Here is a 21,182-nt window from a genome sequence, read left to right as displayed (position 1 = left end):
TTTGGTCATATCTTACACATATCTTTACGCTTACTGTCCCTTATTCTATGTCTCTTCTCTTCTTGGGCAGTCTTTCTGATTCTTTGGACTTACCTACACATTCACATGGCCTTTTTGACCTTATGCTTGCTCTTGCATTTCAAGACATTTAATCTAATTGGAAGTCCTCACGAACATTTCCATACAAGGTTGGTGGAATACACTATGCCATTTTCACAGACTGGATGTTGCTATTGCCTCCTCCTGTAAACCACCCCGTAATACTGATCTCTCTGGTTACCTTTTACCTCCTATTTGGATCGTTTAGCATTAGCATTAAAGAAATCTATGCTTATCAACTCAGAAAATGTTAAACCTCCTTGTGGATGTTATTTCATTTATATGTATGCTGCTATTCATTGTTTACTATTTATGCTTATATATTGCTAGCTTAAATTCTAATTCTCTCCTCCCCTCTTCTTCACTCCCTTCCCCTTTTCCTTCATCTTCAAAATTCCACAAAAAGCTGTTTGTTTCTTAATATTGATATCAGCGTTGTTCCTATTTTATATCATTTTTGCATCGCTTTTCTGTTCTTTCTTGCTGATACCTATGCTTGTTAACAATTTTCTCCATAAAGCTTTTTCAAACATAAAAAAAAGTTGATGTATTCATTGGCCTGTCACGTGTTCAGATTACTTTGTTGCGTGTTGAGCGGTTTAAGCTGTCGTTACATCCCCTGTCAATTATGTTTTTTACACCCTGTCTTGGTGACAGATAGGGGCGGGACCGGTTTAACCAAAACAAATTTGCTTATTATTTAAATCTGGTGCTGCGCTCAGAAATGCATGCCCTGTTCACCACAGAGCATAAAAACAATTCTTGCAGGATGCATGGTTCCATGCATGGGTTTCTACCATTTGCTTGCATACATTTATAGTAGACAAGTCCCTCAAATACCTTTCTCCCCATGCCCTCCCCACCCCACTCCCCCACTGAGGTGCAATCTGCTCTACTTGTAAAACTCTCATCAAGTCTTTTTGATTAGATGGTGGAAGATCTGGTGGTGGTCTGCGGAGTCTGTATTCATCGACATGCCAATGATAGTCAGCTGTATTTGGAAATTGCATCACTAACGTGTCTACAGCCTGAAGGAGGCGCCTTATAGTGATTCAGGAGAGGATGAAAGTTACATGCTTAATAATCAGTCTGCATAACTCAATGTTCGTACTGAGCTCTAACAGGAAAGGCAGTTCAGCAGGCCAGTCTTAGTTGTCCGTCAAGACCAAAGATATTACACTTGCCTTTGGTATGTCATTGAAATTCTAGAGCTTTTTCTTGGATTCAAAACGTTTGCTTTGGACAAAGGTTGAAAACCAGATATCGGGTACATTTGATGAGACCTGCTTATCGATTCCTCCCCCATAAGAGTCTTTGGATCTATGGTGCAGACTTTTGAAAGGTGCCATATGAATGGTAGAGGTAATGGGAGCTTCTAGTAACTGCTCACCTTGCTTGAAACCACTATGTCTCCTTAAGCAAAGGGGAGGTGACCATTTTAAAAACAATGCAGCCATGAAAATAAATTCAGAGATGCATTTGAAGCCTATGGCTCTGAACATTGCTGTATATGTTTGATAGCCCAGGTGCATGCTACAAGCAGGTACACATATGGCTCAACTGTCTTTGGGAGTTAAAGTGGAAGTGCCAGTGGAGAACCGTGCCAGTAGCACATGATTACCGTGCTTACCAGGGATCTGATCAATAATGGTATCTCTTGGCTGAGAAGACTTATAGTGGCTTGGTCGCATTCTAGCATCGCCATCTGGTATGAAAGTAAGTAAATGCTACTTTTCAGAATAATGTCCGATCTGTTATAAACACCCCTTCAAAATGTCACTTGCCTGTTGTGAAAGTTGCAGCCAAGCAGGGTCAGATTGAGATCACAATTGGGCCAGGGCACCCCCATAAAAGTGGTACACATTCCCGTATCACACCTGTTTATGAAACAGCATTTGGCTAGTCTCATTGGGCTCATTTTTAGAGAAATGTTTGATAAATTCTGTATTTTAAAGCTCATAGAACCAGAAACATTGTTGAAAACTAGAAGCCCTGCATTTTGGCTGGGTGAGTGAGGTGAAATAAAGTGGCCCAAAGGCCGCAACTCCTGTTGTGGCTATGTTTACCACCTGCCTGTTTTTTCAACTGGCATTACTGTTATTTTGATGTCCTGGCCGGTAGGAAAATGAAGAAAATCACCTAAAGCTGGGAGTTTCTCCTCTGATCAATATGTACTTTAAACAATAAACATAAGGTGAACACAGTTTAAAATGTGGTCCAAAGCTCCTTTAATGATCCGCGACAGAGTTAAAAACTAAACAAAGACAGAAAAGCTTGGTTAAGGAGGGATACACATGTTTTTATTATTATATAATGAATCCTCTTTTATTATAATATTCCAGACTTTGCAGACTCTTGAAACATGTTATTTTTTTATTGCAGTTTTAGCATGAACTCAGCCCAAGGGCAGCAATTGTATGAGGACCAGTCACATTACAGAAGATCAAATTCATGTTTATTTTAGGCCTTGGGCAATTAAGTAATTTGCCCAGAATCAAAGGATATTAAGCTGAGGCTGGCACTCTACCCTATTTCCAAATTCAGAACCACTGACACCAACATTACATCCTCTCAATTTTTCTCTCTGGGAAAGCTGCCTCACAACGAGGCCTATGGAAACATACACCACCCCCCTTCCAAGGCTTGAAAGACTCAGGAGCCAAGGTGCCAACAACAGGCTCTCAGCGAGGCTACTTCACTTACTCTTCCCCTCCCCACTCAACTATAGCCTCCGGGCAATGGCCTGGCAGGGGATAGGAGGGGACGAAGAAAAGCACGGATCTGCTGCTGCTGCTCCAGGGTAGCTGAGGTGATGATGGCCATCGGCCACATAACCTGCTCTCAGCCAGGTGCTACAGTTTAACTGCAAAGCAGGGAAGTATGACACTGCTTCTGACCGTCTGCTCTGTCGACAGTGGCCGGAATACTGACCTAGCGACATTGCTGGGAACTACCTCCTCCAAATCTGCAAGTCCCTGATGCAGGCCCGCACATTACAGTGGCCTGGCGGGGAAGAGACAGTAAGACTCTATAGCCCGGTTGACAGAGTTGCTAACAAAAGCCGGCCCACAGGTGACCCGTAGGCACCAGCCCATCACCCAATGCCCGCCTTCCAAATCTGATGCTGCAGCCAAATCATTAGCTGGCATGAACAGTAATCAAAACATTCTACTAGACTAGGGACATTGATTTTGAGCACTGGAAGAAAATGAGGTGGAAAGGATGCATGTCTGCAAAACAGACCAAAAATGCCTTCGGGTTTAGACTTGACCTAGCTCCTAAAAACAATAAGAAAGGCTTCTGTATACATGGGGGTTGTGTGATCATGCTTCTTTCAATTTCCATACGACAGCCACAAACAGACTGACTTCAAATTTCAAGTACACTGCTGCACTTCAAACACTACTTTCATTATGACAGTGCATGTCCAATTTGAGCACTAGCATAACCGTCCCACACTAATTCACTTGTACAGCAAGTTGTGTATGGAAAGAATGTGGCCTAAAGGGCAGAATTGCTGCCTTTGGAACTGAGGAGCCAGGTTCGAGTCTCAGCATCAGCTCAACATCCTGTGATTCTGGTATATCACTTAATCTTCCAGGGCCTACCAAAAATTAATGTTTCCTTGTATAATATAATCGGAAAAGCGCTTCAATACCTTTGGATTGAATTCCATATACAAACTATATACAATCTATATAAAACTGCAACATCAAAAAAAGTTTTGTTTCTTTATAAATCCCATGAATCCACTGTCCAAGTCGTGTGTTATTCTCAGAACTTTGCGAAATTCCTTTCCCACAGCTGTGTGCCAATACCTTTACACAAAGTGCAATTGTGCTAAGTGCAAAACAACAGTTGATGGACAGAATGCAGAACAATGTCATACATTCACCCCAGTACAGAGATCTGGGCCTAAATCCATCGTTTTTTTGCACTCCACACCACCCCAGTTCAGACATGGCCATATGCAAATCAGCCTCGACCCTGTGCCTCATGGGAACAGTCCAGCCCGAACTGCCAAGCCATGTCTTTCCTGGACCGGAATCAAGCATCCTAGGACCGGTTTCTGGCTATCAGCCGTCTTCAGCCAGGATAGCTTGACTCCAGTGGTGTGGAGAGCATGGGACTCACGTCTGAGCATACCCATCCCACTCGGGGTGAAAAATGCAAAACAACAGTTGATGGACAGAATGCAGAACAATGTCATACATTCCCCCCAGTACAGAGATCTGGGCCTAAATCCATCGTTTTTTTGCACTCCACACCACCCCAGTTCAGACATGGCCATATGCAAATCAGCCTTGACCCTGGCCCTCATGGGAACAGTCCAGCCCGAACTGCCAAGCCATGTCTTTCCTAGACCAGAATCAAGCATCCTAGGACCGGTTTCTGGCTAGCAGCCGTCTTCAGCCAGGATAGCTTGACTCCAGTGGTGTGGAGAGCATGTGACTCATGTCTGAGCATACCCATTCCACTCGGGGTGACAAATGCAAAACAACAGTTGATGGACAGAATGCAGAACAATGACATACATTCACCCCAGTACAGAGATCTGGGCCTAAGTCCATAATTTTTTTGCACTAGACACCACCCAGTTCAGACATGACCATATGCAAATCAGCCTTGACCCTGTGCCTCATGGGAACAGTCCAGCCCGAACTGCCAACTTTGGTTTTTCTTTCTTCGCTCTAAGTTGGCAGGGTATGCTCAGACGTGAGTCCCTTACTCACTTTGCCACTGGAGTCAAGCAAGTCCGGCTGAAGACGGCTGTAATGCCAGAAACAGGTCCTGGGAAGCTTGATTCCGGTCCAGGGAAGACATGGCTTGGCAGTTCGGGCTGGACTGTTCCCATGAGGCAGAGGGTCAGACTGATTTGCATATGGCCATGTCTGAACTAGGGTGGAGGAGTGAGCTAAAGAACGATGATGGTTTAACCCAGATCAGTTGACTGGGGGTGAGTGATTGTATTGTCAGCGCTCCGTCCATCATCACCTTTGGTTTTTCTCAATTGTGGTAAGTGCCAGTGCCAATTTTGAGCGAAGAAACAATTTCTTTGATTTTTTTTTCCTGCTGTTTTATGGAGTGGGAGAGGAGAGAAGAAAGCACATGACAGAGCCAGCTACAAAAAGATTTCACTCTGTAGACTCACTGAATCTCAGCACCGGCTCAACACTTATTGAATGATCACTTATTGGATATATAGCCGTGGGGCTAGAGAACATAACGTAGGTGTGTTCCTTACTATGCAACTGCTGTAGAACCAGATTTTACTTCATATATATATATATATATATATATATATATATACTGGCTCATGCTAGAATAGCGCTTTGTGTATTCTTTTTTCTTATATGCAGAAACCAACAAAGTGTCCTCCTAAATAAAGTTTTCAACATTGGAGGTCTTTTTAAACTCGACAAATAAAGGTAATTATATGTGCATCCCTTTGGTTTAAAAAATGGAGATTGATATGTACTGGGCAATAACCTCCTTAGCGACTAGGATTCAGTTATAGGAATGTGTTTTTTCAGATATTGGTCATTCACTAAGCCCATTGGTCCATATTCAATGTCAGCATATGGAGGCGTGGTTTGCCCGATGCTCGGCACATCCTAGTGTTACTGCAATTTGTTGGAAATTAATGAAGGTTTTTTTACCTTAAGACCATAATATATATCCTAAACTATATTTGACTTTATGGCAGAAAATGAAGGTTCTTCAACCCCATTTTATTCTGTGTTTTATCTATTTGCACTGACTATCAAACATATGAAATGCTAGCATGTCTGTTGTGTTTGTTGTCTTAGTATAAACGATTTACAGTTTGAGCATTGAGGTTATGTAAAAATATATGTTGTCTATTTTTAACTATTGGGGCTATGTAACATATTATTTTTTACTGTTTTTATATTACAGATATTACATGTTAGTGTGGGAACAAAATAATTTTTCCTGAAGAAGTTGTTGGCTATTTATTTACTTGCCTGCCGAAACGCGTCGATGCATATATGATGGAAATGACGCTAAGTCTGTGGAGACAACAACTCTGACTGCAACTGAAATATGAATCAGAGTTGATTTCTGGTTGACTATTGTATTTCCCTCGTCTTAATAGGAATTATTTTTCCTTATTGTGATTCCCATTTCTTTGTTTTAACTGTGTATGTCCAAATGTATTTATATCTCCTTATTGATTAGTAATGTATTGATGATAGGGCTGGATCATGTTTTTAATAATTATCTGAATAAATTGTATACTTTTTAAAGAATTTATTTTTACATTTCCTCTTTGTTCATCTTTTTGTTGTGAATGTAGTGCTGTCCATGTAAATATGCATGTTGTGTAATACTGCCCAAAGGGAACTTCTTTCTTGAAATTTTAAAAAAAATACACACCATGATCCCATGTGTGTTAATTCAGCTAATAATTCATGTTACATGCCTTATATCTAGAGTTTCATATAGCGCAAACTTGACCAGAAGGTTTCAGGTATCAGAGCGCTTTTCATGAGCACCAGTTGCATTACACAAGGACACATTTATTTTTGTTAGGCACAGTGAGATTAAGTGATTTGCCCTGAATAATAGGATGTTAGGCATCCCATCAGAGACTAGAATCTGGTTCCCCACCGTGGAGGTTAGCTGCCCTAGCCGTAAGGCCACATCCTCTCCACAATACTTACTATACTAAATGTCAAATGCATTTTTGCATTCGCAATTGTCGATGACAGAAATACTAAAAAGAAAAGGAGCAAGCTTGCAAGTCACATTATAAATGGCAAGATGGTCTTTCTGAATCAAAATATGACCGATGACATGAAGTGCTGGTTAGAGATGGGGCTTATTACAAATTAAATAGGTTTTCTGTGGTTGTATCATGTAACTTGTACAGACGACCACCTGGGAGTCGAAAATAAATGAAAAATGTATGTTTCTTGCCTTTGGTTTTCGATGACAGTGTGCAATAAATGGCAACCATGAGTGTGAATAACACGCATATCCCTAGCCTGCAACACAGTTACTGGCTTTTCATATAAACACAGCTGTGCACATCCATGTGGCATTCAGGCCTAAGTGTTTTAACACTGGCTGCAAACACCTCTGTTCAAAGAGCATTTCACATTTTTCACTTGACTTACTGTCTGTCCAAGGTCGATAAAATAGAGACCAGTTAGTTTGGTAACCAGATCCCTTCTTATTTACACATGCAAGTAGACAATTAGATGTCTGGCAATGGTGAAAGCATCAACAAATGTATTTTGGTCTCTCCTGAATAGTTCATCTAACCATCAACCATTAGATTTTACAGCCCCTCTCAGGCCCACTGTGAAAGATCAATGGATAAGCTAATCACTCTGTAGACACAGCCCTGCTTTGATGACTTCCAAAGTAGCTCACGCTGTGTCCTGGCGACAAGAGCTCCTGTGATTAATTCTGTGCAGTGCTTGTTAACGTTGCTGCTGAGTTGAGTGATGGAGGGAGCGCTGCCTGGGTTAAAGTCAGGTCCTCATGACTACAGGTGCTCTCTTTGTTCTAGGAAAAGTGCAGGTACTCAAGGGGAAAAAATGAGTGCTGGTACTCGGTACCAGTGAGTACTGGCCCATTTAAATCACTCATCTACGTTTCAATTGGACTTTCTTATACAGCGAATTGCACCCAATGTGGCTAGGTGCTGTCACCATGTGAGCACCACTAGAAAGAACTCTAGTATGTTTTGCTTACGACTATTAGATTTAGCCTTTACTGCCAGATACAGTTGATGGATGTACATATACCAGGCATAGCTGCCTCCGACATGTTTAGTCATAAAATGAATGTCCCTTGAGTAATATAACTGGTGGTGGTGTGAAGCACTCCAATACATTTGGGTCAAGTTCTGGCTATATACACACTGCAACCATAACAAATGATTATATCACGTGTGGAGGGAACCCAGGAGGGACTTTACTCAATCCCACCTCAAATGCATGTGAAAGAAGTGGAGTTAGCTTATAATGAAAAAGTTAAAGCACAATACCCTGTATGTCACCATGTTGACCAATCAGTGTATGATAAGAACCACAACAGTGGTACTTGGTATTCGGTCACACTATCCTACTATCACTGCAGGTTATATGGAAATGATTCATATTCATGAACACCACCACTGAAAGTGAGAACTGCATTTTGTTTACTGACTACATTGCCAAAGCTTTTACCACACTAAGGGGGGACCCCAAAAGGGACACAGCATCTCCACAGTGCCAGCAGCTGGTTATATTGGCAACAGTTGCTTTGAGGTCAATATATATTTGAGGACCCATTTCCCTTGGGTGTATTCTGTGAATAGATGCCAAGGCTGTGCACAGATTTATTTTCAGCCATGCTGAAAAACAACATCTTGTCAGAAGCAAGAGAAGCAGACTAACATGGCCGCATGATGAGGAAGCTTGCCAGCATTCTACAGCAAAGAAAAATGTTACGCAGTTTGTCACAGAACATCGAACCATATATTTTGACTAGATTTGTCAAAATAATTTTGCTTCAAGTAGAGTAACGTGGTGTTTGAGAAAATAATTTTAAAGAACTTCTTTCCATGAGGTGCAATAAAGGAATCCAAACACAATCTTCAAAATAGGGTGGAAACTCGATTTTTCGAGATTGGGTGCAACACCAAAACAGTTTTAACAATGTGGAGGACTACTGTTTTAGTGCCTGGTTAAAACTGCTATTTATGAACATACCAATCAAATTTCAGTTAAGAAGAACCCGATGATGGAATTCCAGTTGGATCTATTTGTGTGGTAACCAGTCTGGCGGAAGCTGTTGAAAGCATTTACAAAAGTTGGTACTATCCACACCCTTTACATTTCGAATTCGACATAACTCTGATTGGTACTACTTTGGTTCCATCAGATAAGTTTCAAAGGGGAACTCCAAAAAAAGGAAACTTTACTCCTCCATAAATATTAATACATTTGAAGTAAATGTGTGGTTTAAGAATTCACAAATCATTCCAGGAGTACTTCTGGGAAGGTGTAGCAGTCATTCTTGCAGCTTTACTTTTGGAATTCTTTTGTACCTTCTCACATGCATGACAGCAGCCAATGAACAGCGAGTAATAATTGAATGGAACTGCTTTGATAGGACCACTGGTGATTAATCCAGGTGAATTTCCAAGGCATTGTGTTCTGTCAGCCCATTGTGTCATCAGAAGTTGGCCAACCACATATCAGCCTTGATGCTGTGGTGCAGCTCCATTACAATAGGCCAGGACTAAGCCACGTTCCATCTGTGAATTCATTAGAAAAGTAAAGCTTCCACTCCGATGACAGAATAAGCAACAACATATCGGTGCAAATCCACATCACTTGGGTGTCTCAGGTAGCACATTAAAATGATCTCTTTTTATCAATCGTGATAAGTATGCCTGGATATGGTTTCCATGCTTGTTGTGTCATAAGATTCAAGCTGGGCTTCACTGACAAGGCCGAAACATGGTTGTGGTTCCTTGAAACTGCAGAAGAGTTGTGGCCTTGCATTCTAAAGGGACTGTCTCTATTGGGGTAAGACCACGACTGTTTGATCCTGAAGTTGATCCATGTATGTAGATGCCAAGTTAGCAAAGGAAAATATTCTAGAATGCTGCCCATAATAATTAGTGTGAGAAAATAATTCAAGTTTTCTTGCCAGCACTTTTAAATTGTTCTATATGAAGCAGGTATGTATTTAGACATGTGGAAGTGTGCTGCCAAAGTCCAACTGCATCTGCAAATTTTTCCTGCTTGGCGAACCCCTTCTCCTATACCCTCACCAATTTTAGGGGCGCTTCCTTGTAGTTCCCACTCTGGTTACGGATTTAAAGCTGACCCTCTTGGAGTACATTTCATACTCTACCCGCGGTGGGGAAGTGGGTTACTTGACTGCCCAAGGTTGTTTACAGGCACATACTCATATGTGCGTGGGTATTCAAAAGGTAAGGCAGATACTCCATTGTGGAACACCCACAATCCACAACCGGGTGCGAATTTGCTGATCTGCAATAATACACACATTGGTATAATATTAAGTATGAGCAATCTTGTTTAGAAATGCACATTCGTTATTTGTGAATGCAACACAAACTTACACTAGCAATGAATAGTATCTGTACGCCCAAGTTCCAGGTGCACAAAAATGTTTCTGAATCGGGACCAATAGCTTAAAATGTCAGCTGACAATGCAAAGAGCATGTTGGGACATCTAAGCATATGCCCTTTGTATGAAAATGCATCACAACAGAGAAAGTATACGACGTGGACACTAAATTCACAAGTAGAAATGGGGAACATAAGTGGCAAGTAAGAATGTGCGGGACTCTGTGATTGGATTTGCGAGCAAAATCTTGTTGAGAAACCATCAACTGTAACCTTACAACTATTATCTCAAATCGCCATATTATTAGAAAAAATATAGGCAACAGGGAGCGATACCCTATGCACTATACAGATTGTATAGAGCACTCATTAACTCCAGGGACAGTCAAAAGAACTTAGAGAAATTAATCTTGCATATTTTTTTTAATGTCAATTTGCACACATTCAATCTAATTGAATGTGGACATATGATAATCCTCGTCCTATGCTGTTCATGTGTATTTATTCATACAGACATCTAAATCGAACATTGGCCGATCAAATTCCACCTCAACCCTATCTTTTCCTTATACCGCCCCATGTTTTATGTTTAAGAAACCATGCAAGAAAAGGTAGCCGACTATTCTTTTGCTATGGTCAAAATTGTTTATTGCTTAGAAGCTGATACATTGAAATAATAAGAAACTGTTTTCTTCAGAAACTAAAATGACTACATCAGTATAATAAGGCACATACCTTCCAGCAGCTCAACCTGTTGATGAACTAATAACTGGTCTATCTGCAACAAAAAAAGACAAAGATTTTGCAAATTAAGGAAAATTGATACACGCACATTAAGCAACAATGGAAGTGAATCCTTATATGAAATTGCATTTCGACTGTCAGTAAAGACTGAGAATTCTGTAAGGCTCAAGTGGAAGAGTTGACTACATGGTTTGACTAGATGTCATTAAAAATGCTGTACAGATCAAATTACAACCATATAAATTGATTACTGATTATACCAGTTGTAATGGAAGCCCACAAGTGGCCCTCATACGCCCCCTTCTGCCCCACACATACCCTCCTATGAAGCATAAAGCCATTGTTTGAGGCACTGGATCGCAACTTGTATAGAAATTGAGTAAAGGTGGTAGAGGACTTTACATCTTCCCCCTACCTAGACTGTCTGGAAAATTCAAAGTTTAGTGCAGTGAAATATATGGAATTGTATGACCTGCTGTCACAGCAGTTCATAAAAAGCCATTTAAAAGTTTGGTGTACATCTGTTATTTGTGATGAACACTTATATCAAACTATTAAATGTGTTTACTTTTCAGATTCAGAAATCTTTATTTCTGCAGCTTTTAGCCATAAAAGATACATACATAAAAACACGAAACATATCATTTTACACATACAATTCTAAAAACAGTTAAAAACTGTCCATAGATTATAAAAAATCGTTGATCCTCTTCCACAAGTAATACTTTTCAAAAACAAACACCCAAAGCAAGAGTTTGTTTTTGGAAAATTTAAAGTAATGGCCACAACATCATGGGAGTTTCTATCCAAGGTGTGGGGTTATTTGTTTGTTTTTACTGTTCCTAATTCTGGTTCTGACAGTATATTAAAAAAAAAATTAAGCAATCAGACTGCCCACTATAAGTAAGATGGATGGTGGAATGGCTTCGCTTCCTCGACTCATAGGGAGTACGGGCCTGCCTGAGAGTTTGGCAGTCAGGGTACTCAGTTGCAGTTGCAATGGAGTGGCCTGGTTGCCAAAGTCTAAATCAGACCCAAAGTCTTCTAAAACCATTACATAGCTTTTCGCATCAATAAATGACATCTATTTAAATTACATAAAAACTGTGGACAGCAATTACAAATTCATTACATTACGAATGACCTAAACACCTCTGTACATAGGCCCATTTGTGGATAGTGAATTTAATAAACAAAGGACTTAACCATTTCTTACATAAAAACAAGAACATGAAATACTCTAATAAAATATAGCAAAGATTGATCTTGACATTCAAATCATAGATGCACATCTCCCCCCGACCCCCGACCCCCACTTGAGCTCGATTCTGGATGGATACATCAAACAATTGCCAAATAGGAGTGATACTAAGCTGCTTCTCATGATTTCATTGCATTATTTAGGATCAGCTAATTTTGTTAACTAAGAAAAAGAACCTTTGCTACCCAATGAGTGTAGAGTTAGACTAATAGACGGATGAACCTGCAAATAGAGCTTCTCCATTGCCAATGGCAAGGAAATAGCCAAGGGAAACAAAGCTTTTTCCATTAGTGTCAATGTGATATCAAACCTATTTAGGGTATTTGGTAATTTCTATACCTGGGGACATTTTCTTTTAAACCAACAAACAAATTCAACGCTCCCACTTAATTGCATGTAAACAATGTGATGAGATATTTTCTTATGGGGACAGCTGAAAGGAATAAAGAATGTTAAAATATACATTTTTGCCAATCATATTGATCCAGTTAAGCCTATCTACACTCTCACTGCTCGCATCATTGTACTTGCTGAAATCTTTAAAACCTTTTTCTGAGAGCCCTTCAATCCCTTCCAGATCACAGGAGGCATCAATACCAAGCCGTTCAGGGCCTGGGGAGTCTATTTGAGCTGCACCAACTTCAAAAGAGGCTCAAAAGATAAACCTACACAATTGAAATCAAAGCAAAGAAGGACATGGTTGTGGCTTGTAGGGCTGTTTTTTTTCTAAGACATACTTCATGAAAATGCAATACCAATGTATTTGCAGTGAGAAACATCCTCTGGTTTTGAGGGCCTAGAGGAAATCTGTGTGCATGTGGAAGAGAAAACAATTGTTTTGGTCCTATCTGTGTCAAGGGGTATGGACAATGCAGGCTCTGCTTGCACAGTAAGTGTGTGTGAGCATCCAGAGTTCACTCTTTCCTTACTACCCCTGACAGAGTCTGAAATCTGAAGGTGTGCAGGACATCATGACAGTAGAGCCTTCACAATTGGAAGCAAGATTGTCTTGGCTGTGGCACCACACTTGAATCATAAGTAAGTGTTTACTCAGAAAGCCCGCCATAAGGGTCAGCAGGTCAGCACCACTGCAATGGGAGACAGACACAAAATATGGATTACCCTTCCTTCTTAAGGTCTCAATTGACCATTGAAAGAGAGAAGGGATAAGCAGCATAAAGTTTCCTAATGTAAAATAGAGTAGGAGTATTAGCCATGTGAATCAGTTTCAATGTGGCGTGATTAGGGATAAAAAGGTCTTTAGGTCCAGGAAAAGCACATAACTCCAATACATTGATTGAGATGAATGTTATCTTTTGTGTTCTTTGCATAGCTTACAAAGAGATTTGTTGAAGTCCAGTTGGAAAAGTCACCTGAATCATAGTCAATCTTTATTTCTACAAAAAATATGTCCAAGGTGGAAGAAGAGTGATCTGTTCAGTGACCGTAACTACATCCAGCACCCAACTGACTCACTACACTTAAACCTATTCCAACATACGCCTCTTTTCTACTTTACAGTCATGCACCAACAGTCATAAACAATATTTATTCATTACACCCATGGACATTCCAAGCCAATCCCACACATTTCCCACTTTATACATACACATGTAAAAGAAAAAAAAACATCTACCTTTGAACAAAATCATTGAAGTGTTTGTTTACCTTAAGCACTTTTGAACTACTTCTTGAATCAAACTAATTCCAACCTAGTTTGATGATTCTTCACACTCCCATGTCAGGGCTCTTTACCAGTTTACTCCACACCATCACCAGAAGTGGTCATTAATGGCAAGTTAAAGTCATGTAATGGATCAAAATTATCTGTCGCAGATCTGTTAACTGAACCATCTTGGGACTATTAATTCCACGCAACTCCTGGAAACTGCTTTCTTCATCTTCACCTATACCTCTTTCAATTCGCCTCATTCTTATTTCAGCACTTTGACGCACTTCACACATTCCCATTAGTTAATTTCATGATATACCTCATGACTGCCGGCACTTAATGGGTTGGACTAACCAGCACACCCTTTATCAATAAAACCAAGTTTTTTCTGTAACATACTGCTGAACAGATACATCAGACCATCTATTGTTACTTTTTCTTTTTCTTTTCCTTTCCATCAACATGTGCGCTCATATTTTGGTACACCTTCAATTTATACTTTATTTCCCAATCCTGACACCTATGCTTACCTTCCTTCAGTCTGTTGATTAACAATCAAGACATTACCTTGGTAGGTAGTGGCTTTCCATCCTTTAATTCACATAGTAATTTACCTGTGACCACCTAAAGTGTTATCCTGTAGCGCAACAATGTAATCTGATAATATTTCCTCCAGTAGGCAGCCTCTAACACTTCTAAGGTGCTTTCACTACCACACCTGGTCATATGTTAAGTGCTCAAATTCAATGTGACCACCAAAGCCCTAGAGTGGGTAAATAGTGGTCTATAGTATCCCCCCTCTTTTTGTGCTCTTGTATGAAGTTTGTACCTCCCCAACATAATATTTTTTTTCATCCACATCTCTAATGCATCTTTTTCAAGACAACATTGTACACATATAGATTAACAATTTATAGCAGAAGGCCAATTTTTCTCTTTCTGTAGGACGATTGGCCACAAACAATGCTTTAACAAATAAAGAGGTCTTAGTGAATTGCAATCTACTTCCTCTAACCCCTGTCCATAACCTTGGAACAAGTCTAACCACACTTTCCACTGTTTAGGAGGTTCCCCTGGTTCCACAAGAAATGGAAGCAGTTTTAGAAAAGCAGACAAACAGTAACAACAAATTAAAACAAATGATGTTGTCTTTGCTGTCCAAAATGTTTCACCAAAAAGGAAGTAGTCACCATCGCCCTAATTTGTTCAAGAAAATGAGGATCGGTATCTTTATAGGGGAGCGGGGGCATCACCCTCCTGTTTCTTTGCCGTAAAATGTTAATGGGTGATTCCATTTTTTTTTTAGGAGTGCACAGCATGCTTAGCAAAGAGGTTACATTAGTGGGGGCAGGTGAAGCCTCCACTCTGAACCTGCTTGATGATAGGCAGGTACCAGGCCTCCTTAGGGCGAAGTGCACGTTAGGCTGGACGAGTGCCTGCCTTCGACTAGCCCGACATGCACACTTGAGCCCTCGCCAGGCTCTGCAATGTAGGGGTTCAGGGCATTGCTGCTGTGATCCCCAAACCTCCAAATGAGCATTGGCAGCCCCTGATCCAGCCAATGGCGGGGTCAGGGATTGCCAATGATCGCCAGTCCTCGTGCTAGCTCCTGCCTGGTGGAGTTGCGGGGGTCAGATTGGGCATGAGGCGGGCAGCACAACACAAGTGTTCTTCCCTTTGACACTGGGATGATGGGCTGTGTATTGCAAAATACAGCCTGCCCCCCTCCTCACAGGAGGATGAGGCCCTCAGGGAACTAAGAAGTCGGACCCCATGGTGTCACCACTTCATTCCTGGGGGGTGATGACCAAGGGGAAAATAGGTAAGTGTAGGAGCCCTCTACTGCTTACACAGTGAGCTCCATGCACACACATTTCCTGGACCGGGAGTGAGCCGAGAGGACAGGGCTACCCAAAGGAACTAGTTGCGAAATCTGCAGCTCCTGGTGAGAGAAAGAGAATGGCAGCACTGAAGGTAAGTCTTCCCAGATTTTAGGCAGTCTGTGGGGCTGTGATCTGCTGATTACACAGTCACAAGGGAAGTCAGCATCCGGTGACGTGATCTCCAATCCTGGCTGCACATGAACCCACATCCTGTGATTGTGGGCAAAATGATTCCACTATCCGTTGCCTACGGGATCTCATTTCCAAAATTGAATGTTATTTTAAGGGTGTCCAGTGCAACCACAGGGCAGGCTATTTGTCAGATATTCAGGATAATGTAAATTGTTTTCATTTATAGTCAGGAAATACGAAAAGTAATCTGCCCAAGCCCCATCCAACCCTGATCTGCCTTCAACACCACTGAATATTTTCAATTTGCAAGACATCTGGACCTCTGTGCAGAAGTCAGACTGCAGCTCAGCCTCTGTGACTGACTCTGGCCCAGCCCTGCTGGACTTGTAGGTGTTCTGACAGATCTCCTGCCTGTAACTGAAATAGTGAAAAGACACAACTATATGGTTCATGAGGATGTTCAAGAAGATGTTCATGAGAGAGCCCCTCTCCAGGAAAATCCCTGTTCCCCGATATTAGAATACTTCCCTATCATTACCGGCGAACAGGTAGCCGCCCTTCTAGCTCAGGCAAATTCGGGGTCTGTCTTAGACCCAGTACCTCCTGCGGGTATGTCTGAACTATCCCCGGTCATAGCAGATTCACTTGCAGAGATATGTAATATCTCATTAGCGACTGCGACTTTCCCAGGCACAAGGAAGAATGCATGCATTAAGCCTCTGCTTAAAAAGGCCTTAGCATATCCTACGGACTTACAGTATTACAGGCCAATCTCTCTTCTCCCCTGTTGTTCCAAAATCATGGAGACAATAATTAACCAACATCTCTCTAGTTATTTAGAACACAACAAAGTACTAGATCCATCCCAGTCCGGTTCCGTGCATCCTATAGCACCGAGGACGCTCTACTAGAGGTTACAGACACGCCCAGTATGGCACTAAACAAGGACTCTCCAGTCATGATAGTGCTGCTTGGCCTGTCGGCAGCCTTTGACACCATCTCTCATCGTATCCCGTTGAGCAGGCTTCAAGATTTGTGTCAGAGGCTTGGCCTTTGACTGGATTCAGAGTTACCTGTCTGACAGAAAACAATGTGTTCAGTTGGACTCATTTGTGTCACAGACAACTGTGGTGGACAAGGGGGTTCCACAAGGCTCTATATTGAGCCCCACGCTGTTCAATCTTTATGTTGCCCCCTTAGCCTCTATCATCAGAAATTACAGTTTTGAAACTATATCCCACGCTGATGACACACAGCTGATAGTACACATAGAGAACAACCCCGCATAACCAAAGCAAAGTGTATTACTTATATGATGAACATTTCCAGCTGGATGAGGAAAAACCTCCTGCAACTTAACTCCTCTAAAACTGAGATTTTGTTGTTTGGCAAGGCAGAAAAACTTTGGAGCGCTGACTGGTGGCCGAAAGAATTAGGAGAAGCACCTGCCCCTAGAGGGTGGGCTAAAAACCTAGGGGTCAGAATGTAATGTAATGTAAGGCGTTTTTTATACCGCGCTACTATCGCTCCAAGGAGCATCTAGGCGCCAACAGAATGACCCAGTGATGTAAAAAGGTTCGGCTGCTAATGTTGACTAATCCCACTTTAACACTAGAGTTCTAGCTATGGTGTCCTGTAGCTTAAAAATCCAAGTTTTAAGTTCTTTCCGGAATTCCGTTTCACTCTCCAGTGCGCGAAGGTGTGGAGGAAGAGTATTCCAAGCTTTTGAACCTAGAACTGGTAGAGATTTAACCCCTCTCGTACTAAGTCTGAAAGCTGGAACAGATAGCAGATTAGCATTTGAGGAACGCAGGGTATGGGCTGGATGATACCTGGTGAACTTTTTTCATAGGTATTTGGGCCCTAAGGAGTGAACAGCTCTAAAGGTGATGACCAGTATTTTAAAGAGGACCCTTTTGATTATGGGTAGCCAGTGCAAGGTTTTTAGTGCAGCAGTTGCTGATGATCTCTTCGGCCACTTCAGCACCAGTCTGGCTGCTGCATGTTGCACCATCTGGAGTTTATGGGTGACCACTTTGTTAGTACCAGCATAGAGACTATTACAGTAATCTATCCTTGATGTCACAAGGGCAACTTTTACAGTTTTTCTAGCCTCCAGCGGCAGTAGATCAAAAAACTTCCTTAGCCCCCTAATGATACCAAGGTATGTCCCTGCTACCTTCAGTGCCTGTTGCTTGAAGGACAGATCAGAGTCAAAGTTAATCCCCAAATTACGAGCCGAGTCTGTAGTATGAGGCGGTATTTCTGCCTTCTCCGGCCACCATAGTCTGGGGACAAAGTCGTTTTGTGGGCCCATCGGCATGATCTCAGTCTTTCCCGTATTACATTTCAGATGGTTTCTCCTCATCCAGTCAAAGGTAGCCGTCAGGCAGCATTTGAGATTGGCTTCCCAGTCCTGAGTGTCTTTATCAAGGACTAGGATCAGTTGAGTATCATCGGCATATGCCACCACATCAATGCCAAATGATGATATCAGCCTAATCAGAGGGGTAGTGTAGACATTAAACAATGTCGGGCTCAGACTCGACCCTTGCGGTACTCCCATCGTAAGTAGTTTCTCCTTTGAGCAAAATTCGCCCAAAGTAACCACTTGTCTCCTACCACTCAGAAAGTTCTTAATCCATTCCAGGACTGTCCCAGTAATGCCAGATGTTATTAGCCGCTCAATCAGGATGGCATGCGAGACCGTGTCGAAGGCCGCCGACAGGTCTAACAGTATCAAGACGGCCTTCTTACCCTGGTCCAGCGCCATGCGGATGGTATCGGTGGTAAATAGGAGCGCTGACTCAGTGGAGTTATGTGCTCTGAAACCTGATTGGTTCGAGTGCCAAGCCTCACTGTCCTCCAGAAACTTAGTAATCTGTTGATTAGCAAAAGATTCTGTGATTTTACACAGTAGGGGGAGCAATGAAATTGGTCGGAGGTTGGACAGCGTGGTAGGATCGGGCATTTGTTTTTTCTGCAGCGGTTTGACCGCCGCTAGTTTCCATTCAGCGGGAATATTAGCAGTGGCCAGTGAGGTATTCACGATTTCATTTATCACAGGATTAGCTACTTCTACAATCCGATGTAGTAGCGAAATGGGGCAAGGGTCAAATGGAGACCCAGATTTAGCCGCCAATGTTGCCCCATGTGTCTCCTCCATACTGATTGGACGGAAGATTGCTAGCTGATCCCTCGCTTGGCTCCCCTTCCGGCTCCCCTCTTCAGACTCTAGCACAGGAACTGCAAAGTCCTTCGTAATGCCCTGTATTTTTTCCTCGAAGTAATCTGCGATGGTATCACAGAGACTCTCCGAGGGCGGGATTTCCTGCACTAATATTTTGGGCTTATTAAAGCAGTTAACGATCTTAAAAATGGCTTTTTGTTTGTTCCTAACCGATTCTATCGCTGCCGTATAAAACTTCCTTTTCGCTTGTTTGATCATTATATGGTATGCGCTCCTAACTGATGTGTATTTACCGCGCTCCTCATCGTAGTAGTTTTTCTGCCATCTACGCTCAGCTCTACGCACCTCCCCTTGTTTTGCTTTAAGCAATTGGTCGAACCACGGGGCGGATTGTCTCTTATTGCCCGGTCTATTTCTACTTCTCATGGGACCTGCCTTGTCTTTAAGTTCGGACATCCATTCCCTAATGGTGTTGTTATCCACGTCCGTGTGTCCTATCAAGTGAGGCCTACAATCCCTAGCCAGTTTGGCCAATTCCGGATGGCCCATAGCGGCTTTCAATTCCTCTTGTCTAACCTGGTTACTTTTTCCCGATTGCTTGCCTTTCTTAGTCCCTTCTAATGATATGGTGAAGGGTAGCAGCGCATGATCTGTCCAAGTCTGGACCCTGGGTTGGTTAGCCTTAAGAGAAGTTAAATTAGTAGCAATGCAATCGATAGTGTGGCCTGCCTCATGAGTGGGCTGTGTGGTAAGAATAGCTAGCCCCAACACATCCATGTTGTCCCTAAAAGAGATTGCAGACGCATCTATGGAAGCCTCAAGATGTATGTTGACATCCCCTAGTATCGTAAAGTTGGAGAACCGGAGTGCCAGGGTGCTCAGAGCCTCCCCAATACTCTCAAGGAAGCCCATACATGGGCCCGGGGGGCGATAGTTTAAGGCACCGGCAAATGTGAAGGTGTCATTAATCTTGATGAGAAAGCCCATCCCTTCAGCCTCCTTAAGAGCTTGTAGAATAGACAACAAGCTTTCAATGGAAGATCAGGTGAAAACTCTCGCAGATACCTGTTACCGGACCATGCGGCTACTCAGCAAGATCTTTCCCTGGATTCCTTTGACAACCAGAAAGACCTTCATTCAGTCGCTCCTTGTCAGTTGCCTTGAATATGGCAATTCCTTGTTAGTAGGAATTAGGGAAGACCTGCTATCCAAGCTGCAGGTGGTGCAAAATACTGCAAAATACTGCAGCCTTTCTTGCCCTTAACAAACCAGCACAAACTCCCTTCCTCCCTCTCCTACGCCTTTTACACTTGCTTCCTGTAAGGAAACAAGCCATCTTCAAGCTACTCTGCATGGTCTTTAAGTCCCTGCATGGTATGGGCCCGGCCTATCTGACTAACAATATTGAAAGCTATCAACCTGGGCGACAATTCATGGAGCATTTGCTTCTCAGTGCTATTATGTTTGATGAGTTCTGAAGGTCACATCGTTAGTATCTGTAGGCTTTCCTATTTACAGTTGCTATTTTTGGTAAATTCTGGTGGGGGGTTTCAGTGTTTTTAATACCTTAAAAACAGAAGTTATCAATGTTACACATTTTCATTCCATTAAAAAATACAGAAGCAGTGTTTTTCCGGTGGTTATGGAATGTTTTGCTTTTACTGATGCTTGCTTCCTGCAGTGATAGTGTATGTGCATAGACAGTGTACATACAGGGTATATGAGGTCCAAATACAATTTTGCAAATCAAACTTATTGTAGTACACCATCCAATACTTCTTTGGTGAGTCTTTGGTCATCCACACTCACTCTTTCCTTCCCATGTAAACATTTATATGTGAAAAGGCCCTCTTAACATTGACACGTGATACAGGCAACACCAAAACGGCCAGTAGACAATTTGCTAAGTCTGGCCACTGACATAGCTTTCCATGTCAATCCTAGTGCATCTGAAGATTGAAATTCCTTGGGACAGGTTCTGCAGCATATGCGTTGAACTGGGCGCATATGCCCTCAGAGTTATTGAATCGATAAAAAATAAAGCAGTACTTTTCAAAGCCCAGAGAAAATTCCCCTTTACAGA

At 42.0% G+C, this 21,182-nt stretch overlaps 1 protein-coding gene across 1 annotated transcript in view; it reads right to left on the bottom strand.

Moving 5' to 3' along the window:
- The window catches only part of LOC144790775 (phospholipid scramblase 1-like), a 209,036-nt gene that overhangs the window by 136,441 nt on the left and 51,413 nt on the right, over positions 1–21,182 (bottom strand). Inside the window, exon 3 of the mRNA XM_078665470.1 lies at positions 10,953–10,995. Coding sequence (XP_078521596.1) covers positions 10,953–10,995 — 43 coding nt within the window. The remainder of the gene's footprint in view (positions 1–10,952; positions 10,996–21,182) is intronic.

The sequence above is a fragment of the Lissotriton helveticus genome, chromosome 11, assembly GCF_964261635.1.
Source record: "Lissotriton helveticus chromosome 11, aLisHel1.1, whole genome shotgun sequence".
Taxonomy (NCBI): Eukaryota; Metazoa; Chordata; class Amphibia; order Caudata; family Salamandridae; genus Lissotriton; species Lissotriton helveticus.
This window is presented reverse-complemented; position numbering and strand designations above follow the sequence as displayed.